At 44.5% G+C, this 25,566-nt stretch overlaps 1 protein-coding gene across 1 annotated transcript in view; it reads left to right on the top strand.

Moving 5' to 3' along the window:
* Nucleotides 1-25,566, top strand: part of CSMD2 (CUB and Sushi multiple domains 2) — a 916,375-nt gene that overhangs the window by 233,029 nt on the left and 657,780 nt on the right. The window contains exon 3 of the mRNA XM_063456412.1: nucleotides 1,942-2,054. Within this exon, the coding sequence (XP_063312482.1) occupies nucleotides 1,942-2,054 (113 nt within the window). The remainder of the gene's footprint in view (nucleotides 1-1,941; nucleotides 2,055-25,566) is intronic.

Here is a 25,566-nt window from a genome sequence, read left to right as displayed (position 1 = left end):
GTGGGGTGGCTGGGTTACAGATGGGGTGACTGGGTGAGGGGGTGGCAGATGGGGTGACTGGGTGAGGGGGTGACAGGTGGGGTGGCAGGGTGACAGATGGGGTGACTGGGTGAGGGTGGTGGCAGGGTGGCAAATGGGGTGACAGGGTGAGGGGGTGACAGGTGGGGTGGCATGGTGACAGATGGTGTGACTGGGTGAGGGGGTGGCAGATGGGATGGCAGGGTGACTGGTGAGGTGACAGGGTGACAGATGGGGTGACTGGGTGAGGGGGTGGCAGATGGGGTGACTGGGTGAGGGGGGGTGACAGGTGGGGTGGCAGATGGGGTGACTGGGTGAGGGGGGTGACAGGTGGGGTGGCAGGGTGACAGATGGGGTGACTGGGTGAGGGTGGTGGCAGGGTGGCAAATGGGGTGACAGGGTGAGGGGGTGACTGGTGGGGTGGCAGATGGGGTGGCATGGTGACAGATGGTGTGACTGGGTGAGGGGGTGGCAGGGTGGGGTGACAGGGTGAGGGGGTGGCAGATGGGGTGGCAGGGTGACTGGTGAGGTGACAGGGTGACAGATGGGGTGACTGGGTGAGGGGGTGGCAGATGGGGTGACAGGGTGACAGATGGGGTGACAGGGTGAGGGGGTGGCAGATGGGGTGACAGGGAGAGGGAGTGACAGGTGAGGTGGCAGGGTGAGGGGGTGACAGGTGAGGTGGCAGGGTGAGGGGGTGGCAGATGGGGTGACAGGGTGAGGGGGTGACAGATAGGGTGTCATGGTGACAGATGGGGTGACTGGGTGAGGGGTGGCAGATGGGGTGGCAGGGTGAGGGGGTGACAGATGGGGTGACTGGGTGAGGGGGGGTGACAGATGGGGTGGCAGGTGGGGTGACTGGGTGAGGGGGTGGCAGATGGGGTGGCAGGGTGGCAGATGGGGTGACTGGGTGAGGGGGGTGACAGGTGGGGTGGCAGATGGGGTGACTGGGTGAGGGGGTGACAGGTGGGGTGGCAGATGGGGTGACTGGGTGAGGGGGTGACAGGTGGGGTGGCAGATGGGGTGACTGGGTGAGGGGGGTGACAGGTGGGGTGGCAGGGCGGCAGATGGGGTGACTGGGTGAGGGGGGTGACAGGGTGGGTGGCAGGTACCTTTTTCCCTGGTGGTCCAGTGGTGGCAGACTCCCTGGTGGTCCAGTGATGGCAATCAGACTCCCTGGTGGTCCAGTGGGCTCTGCGATCTGCAGCTCTGCCGGATGCAGAGCTGCAGACCACATGGTGAAAGTCTCGCGATCTTCAGTCAGAGCGTTGCCGTGGTAACCCGCGGCAACGCTCTGATTGGCTAGAGATCGCGAGACACTTCAGTCTGCAGCTCACACCCGGCGGAGCTGCAGACTGAAGGCTGGCTCTCCCGGTCAGACTGACAGGAGGGGCCTCGCACCCGGCGGCATACAGGGGAAGCCGCCGGGCCCCCTCCTGTGTCGGGTCCCCCGACATGTCAGTCTGCCCTATGGCGGTTTAGGCGGCCGCGAGGCCCCACACAGCGCGAGGCCTTAGGCGGCCGCCTAAACCGCCTAATTAGAGAGCCGCCTCTGCGTATATTGTAGAACTACAACTTAGTAGTCATTCTATATGGTAGAATGCACACAGCTCAGACTTGTTCCCACTGTTTTTTTGTTATTTTTTTTTGGGGTGGTGGGGTGGGCATGGGGGTTTAACCCCTTATGGACACATGACATGTGTGACATGTCATGATTCCCTTTTATTCCAGAAGTTTGGTCCTTAAGGGGTTAAAGAGTAGGTTAAGACTATTTACAACTGGTTGTATAGGAAATGGACATTCTGGATGTAAAAGAGGAATCTTACATGATCTGTGGTTGTATACCTTGAATGTAATTTGCAATATGAGAGAGGTGAACATTCTGCTGAGTTTAAAGTAATGGTGTGTCTTATTTTTCCCCAGGTTAACTGGTTTCCATCTTCCATCCCCAATTGTGAGTAGCAGCAATCTTCTGACCCTCTGGCTGGTGTCCGACTACGCAGTCAGTGCGCAAGGTTTCCACTCTAGCTACGAAGGTACGTCTTCCTTTTGGTTGCATTCATAAATAATGCTACATAAAATATCTTAGGTGACTAATCTATGAGATTTCTGGCAAAAAAAAAAGTGTGTATTATGAACCTTGTGAAGTAATTTAGCAAGGCAACTGTAGCACCTAAGTAAACATACAGATGGTAGAAACTATGTGATACAGATGCTTCTAATGCAAACGACAATATTTACCCACTAATGAAGAGGAAAATACATATTAAATATGCCTGTTGCATGATTTTCATGGGAAAATAATCAGAGATATCGTTCAGGGTCAACAGAATCTGTCTCTGTGTCTACAATTGTGAATTGATTAATTGTAGAAAATGATCCAGGCACTCCAATGAATTCCAAAAAATAGGCAATTTTATTAGAACCAGGAACTACACAGCAACGTTTCAACCCCTTAGGGCCTTTGTCAAGTTGAAACGTTGCTGTGTAGTTCCTGGTTCTAATAATATTGCCTATTTTTTGGAATTCATTGGAGTGCCTGGATCATTTTCTACAATTAATAATTTTACATTTGGTCCATTCTGGTACTGGGACTTGTCCATTGGAGCATCCTGGATTCCTTGATGAAGGGTTGAGTGCACTTCCACTATTTCTTTATACAATTGTGAATCGGTCTGGCGTTGAAGAAAAACTGTAAAAACACAATATTTCCATGAAGAGTAAGACCACATGCAGAGCTTAGAAACACTCTGAGAAGTTGGTTTATTAACACTTACATTGCTAAAATAAAGGTACATGTCTTTATTGGAAACAGTTGTAGTCAAGGCAATATATAACCATAATTATTGACAAATATCTAAATGCCATAATTATTATTCTATAGTAACACTAACAGACACAGAGAAGAACAATACCCTCTACTACCCTGTTCTAGTGGTCTAGGGTTCCTGCAAGTTTTGAAAATAACATGCCTTCTGATACTAAAGACACTATGAAATCAAAGACAGAAAACAATGTCGTGGAGGAGGATTAATAGTTTAACAGAAAACAAAAATTGAATAGTATCAAACACTGTTATAGCCAATGGGATTACGAAAACATTCTGTTTTACTGGTCACTGGACCAGTTTTTCTTGTTTTGTTTGTTTGTTTTTTAATTTTGCTCACAATTTCTATCTAAAGGCTGTTTTATAACTCACCACCTTTGCATAACCAAGTATTGTTCAGATGTTGTCTTTTGGAGCTCTTTTGGAGCTCTTTAAGAGGATTCAAGAACGAACAGTGCTCTTCTTTCAGTTACATATGGCATTTTGCCTAAATGAGAGGAGAACAGGAATTGAGGAGAAATAATTGTGTAGTCCTGTAATTTATTTATGTTATATTAACTGACACCAATGAGAGAGACAATCAGGTTTGATTCTAGAAAGCACGTTTCCTCTTTCTAGAATATAGCATTGATTCTTTTGGCACTAGCAGTAGACAAACAAAGTGCTTTATGTTGTTATACACACTGTCTGACCCTCAAGGGCTAATCCATATTTATAGAGAAATTCAACTAAATGTGCCCTTCTTCCTTTGCTAATTCGTTTTTTCCATCTATTGTTTTTAACTCACCTATGATAAATTATAGAAAAAAAATATATACTCTATAAATACTCAACCCTAAGAGGAAAGGACTCGCTTCACTAAAATTACTATAATTAGATTGTTTTATCATTTTAATAAAAAACCTAAGGACAGATAGAGATGACACAACTTTGCAGATTCGTACGATTTTCCACCACTCAAAATTATATCCAACATTAACGGAGTGAACAGGTGTATCAGACATCTGGTGTACATTACAATGAATTATTGTTATTATTTTTGAGTGAATTAATTGTGCTGCAAGCCATCTTTTTCTCAGTGCTGTTTTAATTACCATATTCGCCTGTTGACAGGAATCTACAGCTGGCATTAGAATATGGAGCGCTCGGAGAGAGCTGGTCCTCGTCATAGCATTTCTGGAGTGGTATTGCAGGAAAATAAAACACTTTGTGCAGACATAATGATAGATGAATGGATAGATATAGATAGATAGATAGACGGACAGATGTGTGGGTGGACAGACAGATGTGTGAGTGGACAGGCGGACAGACAGATGTGTGGGTGGACAGACAGAAATATGTAATGTGGGCATGATAGCTATAATCTGAACCTTTCTAAATTAGCTGGCCCTGTCACTGACAGTAACTCACTCCAACCTTCCCATTTTATGTGAAATCAATAGAATGCACCCAGTAGTGATTTAATAGTAAAGTGAGGGGCATCTTGCTATGATAACACAAAGTGACTCTCCCTTTACAAATGACTGCCCCACTGGCCACCACTGACAGCTGCCACTGATTACTTAAAACACATGCTAATGCCACATCAGGGCAAACCTTAGCCTAATCAGCTGCCAGGCTGTAGTAAGTGAGGGGAAAATAAAGTGGCATACATTTGCAGAGACACGCATCTCTTTTTTGTGCACACAAAGTGTTTGAAATCTGCTCTCATTTAGGTTCAAGTTTAACACTAATTGGAAGAGTCATCTAAGTTGTCTGTGTCAAAGTGGAGCTGTCATCGTACACACATGTTAAAATAAAATCAAAGTACACACCATTGTAGAATAATTGCTAGCAAATGTATAGATTATTAAAAATTGAAATGTGAATCTTCTCCTCGTCTGTAAATCAGGTCTAAAAATAGAGGGCTATGCCAATAGATTATGTCTGTATGCCAAAAAACATCTCCTTCAGGCTGTTCTTCTGCTAGCCATAACAGCAACTACAAGTAAGTGGTACCAGAGGGCATAGCACACTAACAAAGTCTATATTATGGCAATGCCAGGGCACAACATAACCGTTATCTCCTACAGGTTTTTTTCCTGCTATCCCTCAAAGTAACAACAGTGCACTCTGAAAGTTGGGAAAGGGAGATGGGTATGGGGTTATACCCACAAAGTGGGTATACATTGACAGCACAAAATAAGAGATAATCTCTTTAATAGCAACCATATCATAAGCAACTACAAAAGATATACTGTATATATATATATATATATATATATATATATATATATATATATATATTGCATTAAGAGCTATAGCTTAAAATGAATATGCCATGTTTTGACTGTTAATAATGGCAGACAGTACCAATTAAAAGTCTCAAGTATAATACAATATGCATTTAAGATTAAGGTGTCATCTCAAACAGGGAAACCTTGGCAATCTTGCCTTTCTGCTCAATGCTCAGTCAGTCCATAGACAGTGTGTATATATATTCACATAGCACTTACAGCTTTTAAAAATGTGATTTTTTTTTTAAAAAATGTGAGATGCATATATGGTTTGGAATGTGGATATTCGATTTATATAAAACATCTATTACCTATGCATAAACTGTTGGTGTCATGCAAGACTGTCTTTAACAATTTACCCCAATTTAATCGAAGCCATTTTGATGCAATCTCATTGAAACAATCCCATTTAGAAAAAAACAAAAGCAACTTATATTACTGCATCTTTCTTCCTACACACTGCATTGTCTTTTATAAGAAGGACGTTCAGTTTGTGAACAAATCTGTCGAAATGTTAGACGGAATGAAATCTGTTTTGTATGTGTACATATGGAGGTAAATGAGTTAATGGGCTGTATATTCTGCAGTGACTTTCAATCTCTCCGCTTTCCCCTGTGATTAGATGGAAGCAGGGAGGCCAGAGCAGGTATAGACACGCAGCATCTGTCTCTGAATACCAAATGAACTATGTTACCACTGCCTATCAAGCAGGCCCCATACCAAATCTTACAAGCTGCCATCAGAAGCATTTCTGTTTGTTTAACTTTAATATGCATCACAAATATCTGGCGTCAATCGAGCAGAGAAGTGGCATGAAAATGCTTAGGGACAACTGATCCAGACTAGGAGCTTTAGAATAGAGCAGTTTTTTTACAGCATTAACCCAGTAACTGCAATTTCCGTTACTCATATAGACTGTTTCACCTCTCAGACACCTTTTCATTTAGTCAGACTGACAGTTTACATAAACTACTGGGCTACATGTATCAAAATGAAGTCTGAGGTAGTTAGTATCTATCTGTCTGTCTGTCTGTCTGTCGGTCTGTCTCTATCTCTTTCTCTTTCTATCTATCTATGAATTTATCTATATCTTTCTGTCTGTCTATTTGTCTGTCTATGTCTGTCTGTCTGTCTGTCCGTCTGTCTGTCCGTCTGTCTAACTGTCTGTCTGTATACTTTATTCCAATGGACAGATCGTGTTAACTTTTTCTGCAGGTATAGTGACATCTTTGAGTAAATATGCCCCAAAATAAGTGGGGGAATAACATGTGGTTCACCTCCATGCATAAAGCAGCTTGAGTGCCTTAAACCTTATACAGAACCAGAACATACGAGTCACAATTTGCAAGGGCTGCACATCCAGGTATGAATGTGCCAGGTTAAATAATTCAATTCAATACAATTCCCTATCACACCACCTCTAGTCCTAATCTAACCCTAATACTAACTCTATCCATAAGACACCAACTCTAGCCTAAGATATCATTTAAAATAAAAGATAATATAATGGGAAAATGTGAATATGGAAGGATAATTTAATCTTTAGACACTAGGGAACTTCAGTTTTGTAGCCCATGGAGCAGCATAGCTTAGTGGAATAGGGCTTTGACAGAGGTGGGCATTCATAGTTAGTGTGTTTGGATTGGCTAGCTATCTGGGATGGGCAGGCTGATACATATAGGGCACCCATCTTATAACTTTCCCGTTCTAATGCTTCCTCCCTGGCCTCGTTGTTGTCCCTCCCTCCCACCCTCCCTGCTTTTTGGTTAGGTTTGTAGTTATCCTCCATCTGATCACAGCGGCGGAGGTCTGGATGTGTAAATTGGGGGTGGAATGGGTTGTTATTATGGATTGAAATGTGTTTTAAAAGTTGATATGTGGTTTAAAAGTTGGAATGGTAAGTTTTGAGTTGGCCTGTGGCTCAGAATCTGGGGGTGTAGGTGATCTTGGGTTACCCCTACATTAACTTATTTGAGCAAGCTGGTATGGTAGGTTTCAAGCTGGCCTGTGGCTCAGAACCTGGGGGCGTAGTGGTATCTTGGTATATCCCTACAGTGGATCATTCGGGCAAGTAATTTGCACTTTATTATGTTTCATGATGTTTTTTATGTTATATTGTTACAATGTTATGTTGTTAATTTGGGGGTCATTGTCATTGTAATGTTGTGGAGGGCTAGTTATATACTGTGTCATAGGGTTTGTTTGACAATGACTTTTTGTATTAAAATTCATATTATATTATATTAAAAGCTGTGGACATAATTTTACTGGTGTCCGTGCATTATTGGGTGTAACGGATCGCCTGGCACCCCGACTTGGTACCCCCGTTAATGGATGCTCCTAGTGCTTCCTGAGGACTCCAAGCACTCTGGCAGACACCACAATCACCGAACCGATGCAGCATATGAACCTCCTCAAGCATAGGAATGTTGTAGACCGTTGAATAGGAACCATACGAATAGGCTTGCACTCCTAGCAGTCAACTGGAACAGCATGCAATAAATCCTCCCCCCCCCAATAATGAGACGACACATCACTTTGAGGGTAAAACAGGAACTCTGGACTGGCTCATCCAGCCTGGCTTTTATTTCCAACTCACACATACAGGCCACACCCAGGGGGAGGCATAAAATTACCAATGACATAGATGTTACCTCCCACACATCCCCTCCCCTTAGTGTGATACATAATCCCATTATTCATACAGTTTAAAATATACTTTTTACACAATATTTATAACTTCAAAACCATATATCACATTCACACAAAATTACATATCCACAATCAATCCATTCAGGGGAACAACATATTTAAAATGGCATGGATCAGACCAGGGGTTCAAAAGTTACTAAAAGTATCTTTTAAAACCCCTAGCTTTCCAGGGCCTTCTCTGTGCTGGAGAAGTAATCCAATTATCTCCCAGCACAGAGACAGACTCCATTAAGCACATGGGGACACAAAGACAGTAAAACACTTTAAAATACATAAATTCACCTTTTACACATAACACACAGACATTTCACCTATCCCCAGAGAGCTGGGATCTGCGCGCACAAAACTACCGAATAGCGCGCAGATCCTACTCACACAGTACAATTGCCATGGAGCTAAAGTATTTCCCATAGTCTTTCATTATGAATAGGATCCATGGTATAGCTATCTGGGGTATCACATTCCCATAAAGTCTGGTCCATAGTCCAAAGGCAAGAGGCGGGCAATCGGCCCCCTCCAAGGACCCATGGCGAGGTCGGTTTCGCCACAATCCCAAAAAGTCCCAATATGTGATTTTAAAAGGGCCAGTTGCAGCAATATAAAGTACAATATGCCCCAAATAACCCAGGGGCCATAGTCAGCAGGTAGGAGGCTAGCAAATAGGCTTCTCCAGGGCCCAGTGGCGAGGTTGGTTTCGCCACATTTCTCCCCTTTTCCAAACAGACTAACAGGGTACCTGACCTCTTGCCGGTCAGTGCCCTTGTTAGTCCAGCAGCCCACCCACAAGACAGAAACAGCAGTACAGCCCACCCGCAATAAATGGTTACTACACCTGGGTAAGGGAGAATCTTGTCCATGTCCAGGTGCCTTACCACGGCTGTGTGGGGGACTGGTAGGCTGCCTTGGTGGGTTGCTGAGGGGGCAGAGACCAGCGGTACTCTGTCCTGGTGCCAGCACTACCACGGGAGTAGTCTGGTTGGAGCCTGGTTGCTGGAGACCGACTGTCTCCTCTTTAGCTGCACAGCTCTGCTGCTGGAGACCGACTGTCTCCCCTTTGGATACATAGCTCCGCTGTTGGAGGGGGAGACCGACTGTCTCCCCTTTGGCTAAGCAGCCTTGTTGCTGGGGGACAGGACTGACTGTCCTTATCCCCTGTGCTGTAGGTGCAGAGACCACAGTCCCATCTGCACAGTTGTGGGGCTTACAGTCTCCCCCTGGTACATTAAGCTGCCGCTGGGGAGAGGTGGTAAGCAGCTCCTCTCCCATTAGAACACTCTGCCGCTGGGGAGAGGTGGTAACAATCTCCTCTCCCATGCATACTTTCAGTCTTTGTGGAGGGAGACCGACTGTCTCTCCTCCCAATGCAGTGTCCTGCTGCTGGGGAAAGGAGACTGGGCTCTCTATTCCCTGCTGGACACTCTGCCGCTGGGGAAAGGAGACTGGGCTCCCAATTCCCAACAAATCACACTGCCGCTGGGAGGGAGGACGGCCCCTTCAGCTCCCTGTAACTTGGGCGCAGAGACCACGGTCCCATCTGCGCTGGTGTGGGGCTTACTGTCTCCCCTTGGTGCGCTAAGCTGCCGCTGGGGAGAGGGGGTAACAAACTCCTCTCCCTTACACACTTTCAGCCACTGGGGAGCAGGGCTGACCCTCTGTACTCCCTGTAGGCAGGGCGCAGAGACCACGGTCCCATCTGCGCTGGTGAGGGGCTTACTGTCTCCCCTTGGTGAGCTGCGCTGCCGCTGGGGAGAGGGAATAACAAACTCCTCTCCCTTACACACCTTCAGCCGCTGGGGAGAGGGGATAACAGGCTCCTCTCCCTGCACCGTAGACTGCCGCTGGGGAGCAAGAACGGCACCTTCAGCTCCCTGTAACGCACACTGCCGCTGGGGATCTGGGCCGACTGCCCAGCATCCCTGTAGGGCCGGTAGAGAGACCGCAGTCCCATCTCCACCTGCCATCTGTGGGTCTTCCCAGGACCAATCCGTGAGGCCCCTCAACATTTGTGAGTAAGGGCCACCTGCTTCCCCACCTGGCAACTCTGGCTGCTGCTGGGGATCTGGGCCGGCTGCCCAGCATCCCGGTGGGCCCGGTGGAGAGACCTTGGTCCCATCTCTACCTGCCTGTTGTGGTTCCTCACAGGACCAGTCTATGAGGACCCCCACTTCGGGTTCCTCCCGCCGCCTCAGGGAAAGACGGCTAACCTCTTCGGATGCAGCCTCTACTCGGCTGCTGTAACGCTCCTGCTGCTGAGCATACTTCCTCTCTTTTGCCAACCGGAATTCTCGGTCCAGCCTTGTGTTTCGCTCAGCCATGACCTGGTTCCAGATCACCCGGCGTGTCTCCATGGGTATATCATCCCCATACTCGGCCACTCGCTGCCTCACCTCGGCCAGCCAATCATCTCCAGAGCCAGAACCTTCCATACTTGTCTGCTCCCAGGGGCGCTGCACGACTGCTAGCGTTGCCCTCAATTTGTAAATCCAAACAGTGTCTCTGAGCTGCTTTACCTCACACTAGGACGCCATCCCACCGCTTGCCACCAATGTAACGGATCGCCTGGCACCCCGACTTGGTACCTCCGTTAATGGATGCTCCTAGTGCTTCCTGAGGACTCCAAGCACTCTGGCAGACACCACAATCACCGAACCGATGCAGCATATGAACCTTCTCAAGCATAGGAATGCTGTAGACCGTTGCATAGGAACCATACGAATAGGCTTGCACTCCTAGCAGTCAACTGGAACAGCATGCAATAAATCCTCCCCCCCAATAATGAGACGACACATCACTTTGAGGGTAAAACAGGAACTCTGGACTGGCTCATCCAGCCTGGCTTTTATTTCCAACTCACACATACAGGCCACACCCAGGGGGAGGCATAAAATGACCAATGACATAGATGTTACCTCCCACACATCCCCTCCCCTTAGTGTGACACATAATCCCATTATTCATACAGTTTAAAATATACTTTTTACACAATATTTATAACTTCAAAACCATACATCACATTCACACAAAATTACATATCCACAATCAATCCATTCAGGGGAACAACATATTAAAAAATGACATGGATCAGACCAGGGGTTCAAAAGTTACTAAAAGTATCTTTTAAAACCCCTAGCTTTCCAGGGCCTTCTCTGTGCTGGAGAAGTAATCCAATTATCTCCTAGCACAGAGACAGACTCCATTAAGCACATGGGCACACAAAGACAGTAAAACACTTTAAAATACATAAATTCACCTTTTACACATAACACACAGACATTTCACCTATCCCCAGATAGCTGGGATCTGCGCGCACAAAACTACCGAATAGCGCGCAGATCCTACTCACACAGTACAATTGCCATGGAACTAAAGTCTTTCCCATAGTCTTTCATTATGAATAGGCTCCATGGTATAGCTATCTGGGGTATCACATTCCCATAAAGTCTGGTCCATAGTCCAAAGGCAAGAGGCGGGCAATCGGCCCCCTCCAAGGACCCGTAGCGAGGTCGGTTTCGCCACAATCCCAAAAAGTCCCAATATGTCCATCGATGATTTTAAAAGGGCCAGTTGCAGCAATATAAAGTACAATATGCCCCAAATAACCCAGGGGCCATAGTCAGCAGGTAGGAGGCTAGCAAACAGGCTTCTCCAGGGCCCAGTGGCGAGGTTGGTTTCGCCACATTGGGTATGTATGTTTTTTTTTATTCTTAATGCGCAGGGGTACGACTGTGCACCTGTCATGTGGCTTATTATGATGCCTCAAGAAAACCATGGTGGCAATATTTTCCTTAATACATGATTCTGTGTTTGTTGTAAGTGTGTGTGTCTATGTCTTTTTGCAGATACACTTTTATAAATATACATAGAGGTGACACGCTGTAGTGTTTATGTTGCCTGGAGTGCATTGACATAGGAAGTAATGTTTAACTTCTTATTTGGCATCCGCTAGCTGCCAGTAACTTCGTCTATGGTGTTATAAGCTCCTGCACCAGATACTCATACTTAGCCAAATAGTTAAGCTCTGTACCACCCTGCTCTTATCTCAGTGCAGAGAACTTCTTGCTATCAGAGAAGAGGGAACTGGTGCCCATCAGACCACAGATAGGTGATCAAATCATTAGCAAACTGTTTCACTACTTACATTGGTGGGTACCAGGATACTATAACCACCGCATTGCTCTGTAGTGGTTTTGATGCTTGGATTGTTCTTTCGAAGTATTTTGCATAGGCCTATTGTGTATATTTTGTAATATTTGTAATATATCTATGTGAATATATTCACACTGTGTTGATTTTCAAAAATAAAGTGAATTCTCAAGATTACAGTATTTCTATCATGTTGTAACCAATTGGGGTGTTTTACTCACTATTTGAACACGTTAATGTAGATTACATCTAGAGAGTATTATAACTCATTATGTCCGTAATATCCAATACCGAACACAATACTCTAAGTGAACATTTATCTATTGTCTGTAAAGTAATATTCCCAACTCTCTGCTAATTAAACATATCACTATGAATCCAAATTTATCTATGCTCACTCTTTGTTCTGTTCATTTGACCATGTTTTCAAGGTGACTTTAAATATCATTACAGGAACACTAAAACATTAGCAATACAAACCTGTATTCCTAACTCTATAGTGTTTATATTCCTCAAATTATAGCCACCCCCCACCCTGTGTATCCCATTAACATAATTAAATCACGCCTTTTTACTTATCTTTCTCCAGTGCTGAGGCTCCACCAGAACTACTTACCGCTCTGCCTCCCGTAATGTCATGGGAGAGGCATGGCCTCCTCCAGCGTGGTCAAATCCAATGCTCCTCTTACAGGACTATTGATGACCTGATGTAGTACACGCATCCATGCTTACCCATAGGAAATTTTTTGGAAAGCTGTGGTAGCTTCCATCACATGACCAAATTTGACTTGGTTTGTACTTTGGAAGTGCCTCCAGTCGCTGCATTTCAGAAAAATTGCAATAATTTACCTAGAATAATTAAAATTAATTGACCACTGCACCCAGACTCATTGAGAAGAAGTGGCCTCTGGGTGACTTAAGTGGTCCTCTAGTAGCAAAAAAAGGAGGATTGTAAGTCAAAATAGGTGGAAAATGCCGGAGACTGTTTTTTTTTTTTTTTAATCTATATACTTTGGCTAAACATTTGTATTTCTCTTGCAATTCATCATAAATTCACAGCTTAGATAATGACTCTTTTTGTTTTATCAGGCAAAGCGTGTGCTATTCATAGGTGACTGCCAATTGAACATTCAAACAGCTGGATTTAAAGAGTAGTGCCAGTTTAAGTGCCCGTGAATCTATTCAAGATGGCTCACAGGCTTTATCATTGCTCGTTCTGTTGGTATGCCAAAATCATTTATATTTATAACAGAGCTAATCCTGCCTAGCAGCGCAGGGAGTTGCAATGTTTGAGCGTATTACAATCTCTCTCTATTTTATTTGATGTAGTTCTTCCACTCTTTGCCATGCCAGCCACTCGTTAGATGGCTTGCCAAGTTGTATGCTCTGAATTTTGCATCTGGCTGCTCATGTATCCCTAAATGTCACACCCAAACAGCTCTTTCATCGGGCACATGAAGTTTTGTCTCTTTAAATAATCTGCTGCTGTTACAATCTTAATCCACAATCAAAGTATGTTCTTGTTACATCTCTCGAAAGCAAAATGTAGGCAATCTGTAGTGTGTCTTGGCTGGGTAAAATGTTAAACATGACCCATTCATACCTTGCCAAGTGCTAATTATGTTTGGTTCATTGGCTAAAATATGGTGACATGAAGCAAGGGAATAACTTAATGGTGGGAGAACAAGTCATATCCATGTACTAAGCATTAATAATTAGGTGGCATTTTATCAAAGCAAAAAGGGTTCTATTCTGTGGCATATTGCGAGATAAGAACCAGTCACCTTGGAAATCAATAGAGTATATCTCACATTTAGCAATTTGCACGCAGGATAGCACCTGTTTTCCATTGATATATGCTGCCTTACAAATAATGCTCTTTAAAATGATTTTAATGGTTTAAGTACCTTCTGGATACAAAATCATTCCTTACCCTAGGGATAACTGCAGGATCATTTATCCCAGTTTATTATTAGTTTTGCTTTTTTAATGGTCTCTACGGAGGGATTTGGCCTATGCAACCAACTTTCTGTGCAGGAGGTTTTATTTTATTTATTTTTTCTCTCAAGAATGACACATATTAACGGTATTTTAATATGCATTGACACTTTTAGAGGGAAATGTGCCTGATGTATCAGCAACACTGCATAGAAAATAAACTACATCGTGTGTCTGAGTTGTGACCACTGGATGGCAGACATCTTTAAACACTTCCAACCTAATCAGTTGGCTGTATCCATAACACTCCCTTCATCTTCCATTCCTTTGAAACTGCTGAGAAAAGAAGGAAGGGCACGGTTTTATTTTATGAGTGATTCACATTGCATAGGATTAATGCCAACATCTTTTCTTAAAAGAGATAATCGCACAGGACACAAATCTTGACCAAAAACAACACGAAATTTGACATAGAGCTTTCCATGAGATGATAATGCAGAAAAATGCTTAGGTTGAAAGAGAAAGCATGTCTTCATATGGCTTTCTTTTTTGGCATCCTTCACTGACATCCATTTTGTGTGCATACAGGAAATGCACATAAAACGAATGCACTCTACTCCCTAAACTTTTAGAGGTACTAAACATGCACAACAAATGCAATATTTTTTGAACCAAGTTAAAGTCACACGTTCCAAACACTGCATGCATACCAACAATTAAAATAGCCAAAGGGAGACATGTTGAAGGTCTGTTAATTAGAGTGTCTTACCCTGCTTCCTGGAAAAAAGCATTAATACTGTCTGATCTCTTGCCTTTATATTCAGGATGTTATCTTTTCTGTTAATAAACTGTTTTTTACCATCTCAACTAGCAGGTTAATTCCATTTTCTACTATTCTCTTTGTATTACGGTAACCTAACCTGCTAAGGCATGACTCTTGTATAAGAGCTAGATTATACGTGAAATATATCACTTCCTGTTTTTTTTTACTTGGGTTTTTATTAAACACTCACTCGTGGGGAGTTTATCACACTGGACACGAGAATAGATCAATTAGCTCACCCAAGCTTTTTGTTACATTACTGTAATGTACTGTTTGGTGAATATAACCCTTTATTTATTGAATTGCAATCCTGAATATTTTCTCGAACACAATACAATCTTGTGTCTGATTTTTCTCGTCCAGTGTATCCATTTTATGCCACTCTGTGGAAACACAGAGGCCGTATTTGCCAAGATGTAGCACCTTTTACAAGTGAGATCAATAATGCTTAAGGAAGCATGCATGGTACATAAGTGACTGATGTCAATGCTGTACACATGTTCATCTGGGAGAATCAAAGGACTTCCCACCGCGCTGCTGTGCCTTTTGTTCAGCCAAGTGATAACAGATTCATATGTCGTGGACACACAAACATGTATCTGTTATACAAGTTAGTGTATATAAGTTATACACTGTTTTTGGTGATGAGTTTAGATACAATTATTTTTGCCTAAATGTACAAGAAATGCTTTAAAAGATTAACCCTTATAAAAGCCCATAATGTAGCTTGCTTTTAATAGGTAGTGTTATTATTTAAGTCTTTGGCAGGAAGACTATAATGCAGTTTTAATATGCATTAGCTGAAATACCACAGGTTTGTCCTCTCCTTGCCAGCATCCTTCAGTCAGCTTAGAACAGGGATACAGCTAACAGTGATCAGGAGGAGCCAAGCTCTACCTCTTAAGTTAGGGAGTCACAGGTCAACCATTTCTGTGAAGATGTATTGAATCTAGCTTTACACACGGAAATGTGAAAATCGCCATTAGACGTAAAGAGCACGTGCATCCAGCCATTCTATGTTCAAACTTTTTGCTGAAGATTGCAAAGTAAACTATGTAGCACTAAAGATGTTTTTAGCACTTGGAGCAACACTCACATACAACTATCAGTGTACACATATCTGGACTGTAAATATTTTTCTTTGATATTTTTCTTTTTTCTTCCTTTTTTTCCTTTTTTTCCTTTTTTGGGATATATTCCATTTTTTCACATACATTTTTTCAACATTGTTGATGGACTCTAGTGTACATTTTGTATAATAGATAGAGGGCTCTCTATCATGTAGTGACTTTGTGCACGTTGCTTTATTGTCATTTTTCGGATTCTATTGGGGGCTCATTGTATATATTTATATTTATTATTATTGTTTAGGTGTCAGGGTGAGATTATAGATACGTTTTTCATTAATTATACTCTTTGAGATTTGTCATTATCTTTACATAAATTTATATTTGCAAAAATCAGCTCTATAGCATTATTTAATACAGAGTGCGGTATCATTTGATGTTGTATATATTATTTTGAGGTACCAGGAGTGGGTTACCCAGATATCCAGCACCTATCAGATGGAAGAGTGCCTGAACATTTCTCTTTCTTGTATTTAAAGATGTTTTTAAATAAGAATATTCTATTCTTACAATTCTATCTCTTCCTCAAGATGAGAACACAGTGCTGGAGCTTTGCAAGTCTTTCTGGGTCAGTGTTATGTATAGATCATGTTGTACTTTGCTTACCCTCTGTTATGGGAATAGTAATGACACATATGGGGCTGTTATTCTAATCACATTGCCAATCAGTAATCCAGCAACATCAAGCATCAAGGTTTAATTAGTTTGGTAGATTTGTTGCCGTTGATCAGCAGATGAATAAGCATCTATAAATTGTTCTTACAAATAGCTTATCAGCCTCAAAGAAGCTTAAGGAAGTTATACCCAAATATTATTAACCTTTTTTAAGAAGGTACACAGACGCCAGTCTATGCTTAGTCTTAAATAACTGAGCAAGTACTGCTATGCAGAGTTACCCATGGGCTTGTGGATGTTTATGGTTTGGGAACGGTTTCATTTGCATTAATTATTAGTGCCTTTACATTGCATTCTAAATGAACGACTAATGATGTAGCTCTTAGGATTGCCTGGCTGACATTGTTTAATCACTCTCAATTCCTTGCGGGTTCCAGCCTTATTCCAATGATACCACTTGATTTTCCAGAAATAATTGTGCTTAGTCAGACAACAATATAGGCAATAGTCATTACCGAGCATCGTATTGTTCAGTTTGTCTTGGCACCCACAGCTACTTTTGGAGTTTAACATGAGGGTACACTAAATATGTAAATTGTGAAAGGTCTTTGTTTAGTTTTCTTCTCTTTTTTCATTGGATGTTTTAAAAGGATTCTCGCATACAATAGAGCAGACAATATGCTATAGATATCAAAACAAAAGAAGGAAAAATAGGATCAATTAATTGCACATGTTAATAGAAACATTGGAATTTTAAAAGAACAGCTATGTGCATCTCACAGGAGATGCACAAATAAGTAAAGGGCAGGTAAACCATCTAAACCACCAATATTAAAACATGGTTTTAGGCAGTCATAAATAGGAAATTATTTGCATGGGTCTTTTAAACTAAAAGACTTATGATTCCTCTAACTGCTACACATTTAATTAATTAACAGTCCTAAATACATTGTGGGTGTGATATCTGAAGAGGTCACTCCTGCTTGGCTGCCCAAGGACAAACAAGTCAACTATCCTCAATTTACTTTTTTATATACTTGTACATAATATTAAACAATCCAATCACTATTGTTTCGATATATTAGCTAGCTGGCATTTTTAAGCAGTCATGTACCCCTTCCCTAATTGGTCTACAAGTATTCTTTATGGCTATGTTATGTAGGTCAGCAATTTACTGTATTAGTGTATTGATTCAATCAAGGGTCAGTTCCATTGAAAATATGAATGTCTTTGATGCTGTATCAGCACTATTCAGTGTTTTTCATAGCACAAGAAGATGTGTTTTAAATTGCCTGATTTGATGGTCTCGTGATTATCAACTACTTAATGTGTGTGTGTGCATCTGTTTGATAAATGATTGCAATTAACCTGCAGATTTGTAGATAACAGAATAGCATAGGCATACATATACAAGATCTAGAAACAGTGTGTCGTTAGGATGTAAATATGACCTCTTGGGCAGACGGCTGTAACAAACTATGTCCTTGCTACACAGGATGAAAATGTACACCAGTGTCTGATATAATACATGAAAATAAACACAGTAATATAGCATAGGCAAATGGCTTACTCACAGCGAAAAGAAAGCCAACCTTGTTATAAAAACACCTCAGTTACGTTGTTAGAGTTTGTCAAATTTTATTTAGAAACAGTATTACTAGGGCTTGACATGCGCACAGTCGTTATTCGGCAGGTGCGATATTTACCCCAACACCCCAATAACTTACAGACACCGTAATTCTGTTGGAAATATAAAAGTCCACAGCTTTATTTATTATTATAAACAAGGTAACAAATTGGGGTCATTGCCACATAATGTCAATTTACCCACCATCCCCCACCGTACATAAATTACCCCTGGCAATGACCCCGACCAATAACAATACATAACATTATAAATAACAAATAACACATAACACATGGCCTACCAAAGAGGCCCCATATCCATAACTTTATTAACTGTAGGGGTGTACCGAGACCCCCCTACACCACCTGGTTCGGAGCCACCGATGAGCTCGAACCCACAAACCACTTAACACTCCGGTCTAATCCAGCCTAACTTTAGCCTAACCACTTGATATTCCTCCTACCTTCCAATTACCCAAGCCCTATCCCGCCATAGCAAGAGACTTGATCCCTTAATGTCTCGAGTGAACCCCACCACACATAAATAGGGCTTTTTTAATTCCTTCCTGGAAACCTAAATTCAATAAATCACACCCTACCTCAGACAGGTGCACCCCATCCCTTCAAAAGTAACCGGGTAACATACCCTCCAGTTCCCCATGCCTCACCGGGACCCCCCCTATCCTCCGAATAAAGACCGCCATGGCCTTATTAACTTTACCTCGGCAACGTGCCACAGCCGCCGGGTCCCTGGCATGCCTCCAGTTCAACCGCGGCACCATCTCAGACCACACTACCACCACGCCAGGGACCAGCTCCCGCACCCTATCTACGTCTCTCTTCATCCTCCTGATAAACACCTTTTGGGGAACCAAACCTAAATCATTGCCCCCACCGTGAATTAAAAGTATGTCCGGGGCAGACCCCCCTAATATCCTTCTAAAAATCTCCCCACTTATGCTCTGCCAGCTAAAACCCCGAAAACCAAACCACCGAAGGTCCACCGTGTCCAGAAGAAAACCCAGTTGTGTGCCTTGTCCCTGAACTGCGGCCCTCTTCTCCGCCCAGTAGACAAACGAGTGACCCACCAGCCAAGCGACCAAGCCTGAAAAGAAACAAATTCAGTTATCCGGCAGAGCACCTGTGTCCCACAACCACACCATTCCATTCACACCAACCCATCCGGCCTCACATATGCGCGGAACCGGATGGATTCCCATCTCCCAATCCGCTTTATCCGTTCCTCTCCTAGCCCGAGACGCGCCGCCTCGGTCGCAGCCCCAATGCGGAAAGAGTGTGTACCAAATTGCCCGGGCTGCAAGCCCAACTTCGTTAAGCCCATGCGAAAGACCTGCAAAAACTGAAAGCGCGACAGCGCTCGCCCATCCTCATGTATCAGGAAGCAACCACCGACCTTTGGGCGGATTTGCAAAAACCTGCCTCCACATAACACCGGACACACCGTGGACCCCGGTAAAGAGAACAAGACAATCTTCTTATCTTTTCCGAAGACGTCCGTCTTTGAGCGCTGTAGCCAGATCACGACCTTACCCTGCTCAACCACCACGTCCTCGAACCGGAGACCCGTCGTCCCTGTCCTATTGGCGCTTACCAATTCTCCGATGCAAAACGCCCCAAAGAAAGCCCATACGAAAGCCGCGGAAAACAAAATTACCTCAAATGCCGATATGCACATGCCATTCAACAACCCCACCAACCCTTGAAGGGTGGCAAAGGACACGGGCCTCCTCGCATCCACCGACCTCTTGCCTTTCCGAAATCCCCGCAAGGTTTGTTTCACCAAGAAATGTTTAGTCAAGTCCTCCCACCCGTTAAACTTGAACAGGAAAGCCAGGGCAGACATGTAGCGCTCAACCCTAGAAGGGGACGACCCTCCTGCCACTAACCTGCAAAAAAGCCACAACAGTGTATCCAACCTACCAGCGGCGGAGTCACCCACTCCAGCCTGTGCCATCATCTCCTCCCATTCATTCCAAACCTTCGTATAAGCGGCCCATGTCCCCGGCGCTAACGAGCTCCTTATGTATCGCCCAAGCACGATGTCCCGAGCCGCCACATCTCCTCTGGGCACACCTTCCCAGTCGCCCGTGCGTCCGGCGCCGCTTCCCAAAACCGTTCCCACTGTGAACGAGACAGAGCGTCAGCAACCACATTCAGCAGACCCGGCACGTGCCGCGCTCTGAAGACAATATTCCAAGACATGCACAAGAGCACTAGCTGCCGTAACAAGCTTACCACGGGAAGGGACGAGAGACTATTAATTACCTGTACCACTGCCATATTATCCGAGTGGAAGATAACTTTTTTGTCCTTGAGCTCCCTGCCCCAGAGCGATACCGCTACCACTACCGGAAAAAGCTCCAAGAAGGCCAGGTTCCTAATCAAGGGGCTCTCCGTCCAAGCTGTAGGCCAAACCTCGGCACACCACTTGCCCCCAAGGTATGCCCCGAAGCCAACGCTCCCCGAGGCGTCCGTAAACAGCCTACTTTCACCGGGGTTGCCCCCCGCGGCAGCGGAGGGGGCCGTTGCTCCACTGGCTCCCACTCCTGGTGCAGACTTACCTCGTTTGAAACACCGACTGGCTCCGTGGGCCCCTCCACAACCGGAGCATTCGTGTTTAAACCTGCACGACGTTCCCAATTTGCATTGGCCCTCATTGAAGAGCCAGCAGAAACCTTTCTTTTGCCCGGCCGATGCAGGTCCCCCAGGGGCCGCACCGGCCGTCCCGTGAAAGGGCGCAGCCTTCTGCGCCATCATGAGCCGCATCCAGAGGGGAAGGTCCATTTGGTCCCACCTCATACTGGGATTCACCGCTAACCTTTGGCGAATTGCTCGTCATACCTCCACCAGGCGACCCCTCCGTAAGTCCGGTACGCGTCCCCAATCCCAACTAGATATCAAAACAGTTGGGAGCATTTATCCGGGGACTTTTCCCCTATCACACTGGCCAGGATACAAAAGGCCCTTAGCCAGTTCCCAAATGTTTTGGGGATCTTCCGATACCTACGTTTTTTCTCTTCCTCTTCCTTCTTCGCGTCCTTTTTGTCCTCCTCCTTCATGTCCAAAAACTCCTCCACAAACTCACCCTTCCAAATCTTTTCCTTCACTTCCAATTTCAAATGACATCCCAAGGGGCCCGAGAAAGACACGTGCATGTTTTGCCGTGCAGCGTCGGTAATGTCGCCCCCCACGCCAGCCTTCTCCCCCGACTCCTTACTAGCTTCAGACACTGATAGACCCACCTCGCTATCCTGTGCCGGACCCTCGGCCCTACCCGACGACCCTTGTCCCTTCTCACACGTCCACACTCTCCCAAACTGAGGTGAAGATACTTCCCCACCCGCCCATGAGTCTAAGAAAGATTTTAAACAATTCAACAGTGTTCCTGCGTGTGGTGCAACAGTTGACTCACCACCCGAGCCCGAGGCCGCGGAAGGCCGTGGGTTCGTCTCCCTTCCATCCGCCATGCCTGGCTCCGGAGCATCCAATAGCCGCCAACTCCTGTCAGCCTGGCCCCGCCTCAGGACCGTAGGTGTAGGGCTGCGCGACCTGCAAGGAGAACGACACCTGGGTAGTGTGTCCACATGATCACATACCCGCCCCACCTCCTTACGCTCTTGCCTGTTGTTACGCACCTTGTCCCGTCCCACTGCCTGGCCCTCCCGGCCGTATGCGCTGCGCCGCTGACCTGGCGAGCTCCTGCCTGATGACCCAGACGCGCTGCGCCGTTCCCTCCTCCTCCTTTCCCCCGAAACCGATCTCCATCTACTATGTCTGCTTGTGGACCGGCTCCTCTCTCTGCCCCTCCACCCTTCTGCCTGTCTCCTGTCACGCCTGGCACTGAAGCCACGCTGTTCCCTGCTGAGATGCGGCCTAGGGTTGTGGGTAAGATCCAGCTGCCCCTGGGAGCTGCCCCTGCGGCCCTCCCGCTCTCTCCTAACCCATCCTGCCTCCATGCCCCGGGCTAACTCCTGGGATCTATCCCTACGCGCTGCACCTGGCCCCCTTTGGGCCGCCATGTGAATTGGGGATTCCACCTGCCATTCCTGGCGCCCCAAGTCCCCCACAGCCATGGGCCCTGCCTGTCCCAAGGTACCTGGCTGGGTGGACCCGCCGTCTGTGTCCCCAGGGCTGCACCTGGCCCCACTATAGGCCACCCCTGGTGTGACCCCGTGTCCAGAGGCTCCCCCTGCCATCAGGGGGACAGCCTGGTCTCTAGGGGCCTCCACCCTGCCCCCTGCCCGCTGCCCGGCCCCTGCGCCATTCCCTGACTCACCGGGCCACATCCGCTCACTGCTCCCTCCATCCGATCCGCTCTGGGTCCTGGCTTCCGCCGTAACCGTCCTGCCAGCCGCCTTCTGGCGGGGCGCGCACCACATGGCAGGCCGTGGCCTGGCTGCTGCTGGCGCCCGACCGGCACCGCGTCGAACAGACGGTGCCGGCCGCGTCTCCTCCACTCCGCTGGGGCCCGCAACCTCTTCCAGGGCCCCAACAGCCTCCGCCGACGGGCTCCTCCGCCTGCCGACTTCAGGCTCCACGCCTTGGCTCCGCCGCTGGGGCGGTCTCGCCCTCCTCATGGAACGCCGTGCTGCCGCCGCAGGGGTTGCCGGGGGGGGGACCTGAGCCCCCAGTTGCTCATGAAGCCAGGCCAGTCCTCTATCCCGCACAGCAGCTCTCACTCCTTCCAGGATCTCCTCCAGCGATGCCATGACCTGAAAGAGAAAGAAAAATCCAACACAGACCTGCCAAAAACAATTACCAGGTAAGTGTCAGTTCTGTTAAAATGTCCCTTGCTCTTAAAATGGCTGCTTAATATACCCCTATCTTCCAACCCCCTTTTCCAGATAACCACACCCCTTTAACTAGTTACTCCCCTGCCTACTCCTGGCTCTGTCAAGGCCCACTCCCCTGACTGCGCTGTTCCATGGGCTTCAGCCATCACTTTCAGTGTGAAATAAATCTGCCCAAATGCTCCATCCTCAAATACAAACATGTCATAAGGCATTATGATTATTATCCTAAAAAGTTTAAATGTCCAGTTGACTATTGACGGAATATTGGTGCTGTGCATGTAACAGGGATATATGTCATGTTAGACATCAAAAGTAAAGACATCAAAAGTAAAGTATTAACTAATTTGAGTTATGCTTATTAGATGATAGTGAAATGTGGTAAAATGAAAAATATTGATATAGGCAACCCCCAGCTCAACAATATTCACAACATTAATGTTTTGGTCTAAACATTAATATTTGGGTCTACATTGTGTACTTTTTACAATTAAGCACATTATTTAGAAAATTCTTAAAGGTGCAAATTGTCTGTATTTTTATATTTTGCTTCTCAGTTATTCATCGAAGTGGGGATTGCTGAGAATTAAAGTTAATTTAAAGTTAAAGAGTTTTGAAATTTAGGCCAAAATTGACCAATCTGAAAAATGTCTGCATGTCAGTTTTGTCACTGTGTAACTGTCGAGAAATATCAGCAAAACATGTAGAAGATGCACAAAAAAACATGTGTTGGGGAAAAATGCAAAATGATCAAAAACCTTAATCATGTTTAGCCATGAATATTTCTACTTAGGTAAATTACAATTCTGTAACACATTAAGAATTTTAAAATTGTATGTTTTTCAATAAGAAAACATTTGAAGCATTTAATTTCTACTGCTTGCTGTTATAGGCCTTTCGGTCAAATGCGAATGCAATATTTTAGTCTATGTATTCTCCTGGGTGCTGCAGTATTACATGATGTTGGTTGTAGATTTGTTTTTACTAGTCAGTACATGTCACCATGCATCAAAAATTGCTGTATAAATCAAGATCGTGCAGTTACGAAGGGCCCTCTTTCAAACAGTTGTAAAAGACTTATTTTTCCATTTCATTTAGAACTGTGACAATTTTTGTTTTCCCTTATTTATATCCTCCAGAATCTTCCACTCTGTTGCACAAAAACTATAAATATTCACATAAACTGTTCTCGTAGACCCATGCTTCTTACGATTCGGTTGGGGCATGCTCAGAGTGATCAGATCTACCATTTTTTCTGGGACACATGTCATATATACATATAGGTGGATAGCACATGAAAAGGGGAGCCCTGTAATATGTAGAATTCAGAAGAAGGTGTATAAGATGAAGCAATAAGGCAATGAAGAATCCTGCAGAATATGCATTATACATACTGCAGGGCAACCCTTTTCATGCATTTTCATAAATATGACAAAATCATATGTGTCCCAGTAGATCTGGTCACCCTGTGCATGTTACCTATAGTGCCATTTGTTCATTAGCTTGGGTGTAAGTTAAAATGATAGTTTTCCTGTGCAGTATCACCCACCCTTACCACCCACGTTGCATGTCCCTATTGTTTACACATTGGGTAGAGAAATAACCTTTCAGATTATCATTGATGCTCTTTCATTGGAAAATATCAAATGCCACCCAAAGTCCACCTGTTTTTTTTTTTTAAATCCCTGTGTTACCATTTTGCATTCTTCTGTATTGAATATAACTCAATGAAAGGGCTTCACCTTTTTAATATACACTTACAATTGTACGATTATGTTTGCATGCTGTTCTGTGTCTTCTATTTGCTCAGTGTAATTATGTCCTTCACATTATCCCAGGGCCAGGCCAACCCTTCATGTAAATATGACAGGCAGCACAAATAAATGGAAGGTGCACAGGGTTATATTAAACAAGCTCTACATAAGCACAACATTGATTCAGGACTCATCTGATTGTAGTTTCCTTAGGTCAGGATGGAGTACTTTTTCCTGGTGAAATGTAATTGCCACGTGTGTTTACCTTCCTCTGAATCAATATAAATATTGTATGAGTATCTCACCCAATTTAACATTTAACAAAGGCTTGAATTTGACTGACAGGCTTTTTTTTTTTTTACTCTCAGACTAGGGGTCAGATCTTTTAAACAGCAAAATTTCATTTTTCCAGGTAAAGTCTCCAGTCGGATTGTGAAATGCATTAGAGCAAAGGGTCGGTCGAGTTATTATAACTAGTAGCCAAACTATGTTGAACGCCAGTGGGTATGTACAGTTTAGTTAGATACATTAGAAAAATAAAAGTGCTGTTTTCTGCACATATACAAATTCGCTCTGAAAATATATATTTAAAAAATTGCATATACAGTGTTATTCACTTAAGTGAGAAATGTTGGGAATTCAAAATTTATAATTTAAGACCAGAGTAGACCAAGCCAAACTGACATATAGCTGGCCTGGTCCACTTTTACCATGTTGAACTTAAACTTAAATTCCCTTTGAATTCCCTTTGAATCACCAACAATTCTCACTTTAGTGAATAACCTTCATAGAGTCGGATTAGCAGTGATGCATCACAGTGCTGATTGGGCATATTTGGAATGCTATTAGCCCTACACTGGCCTATAAGTGCATATACTTATCTGTTGTTTTTTTGT

Source organism: Pelobates fuscus, chromosome 1 (genome assembly GCF_036172605.1).
Source record: "Pelobates fuscus isolate aPelFus1 chromosome 1, aPelFus1.pri, whole genome shotgun sequence".
In the NCBI taxonomy this organism is placed as follows: Eukaryota; Metazoa; Chordata; class Amphibia; order Anura; family Pelobatidae; genus Pelobates; species Pelobates fuscus.
This window is presented reverse-complemented; position numbering and strand designations above follow the sequence as displayed.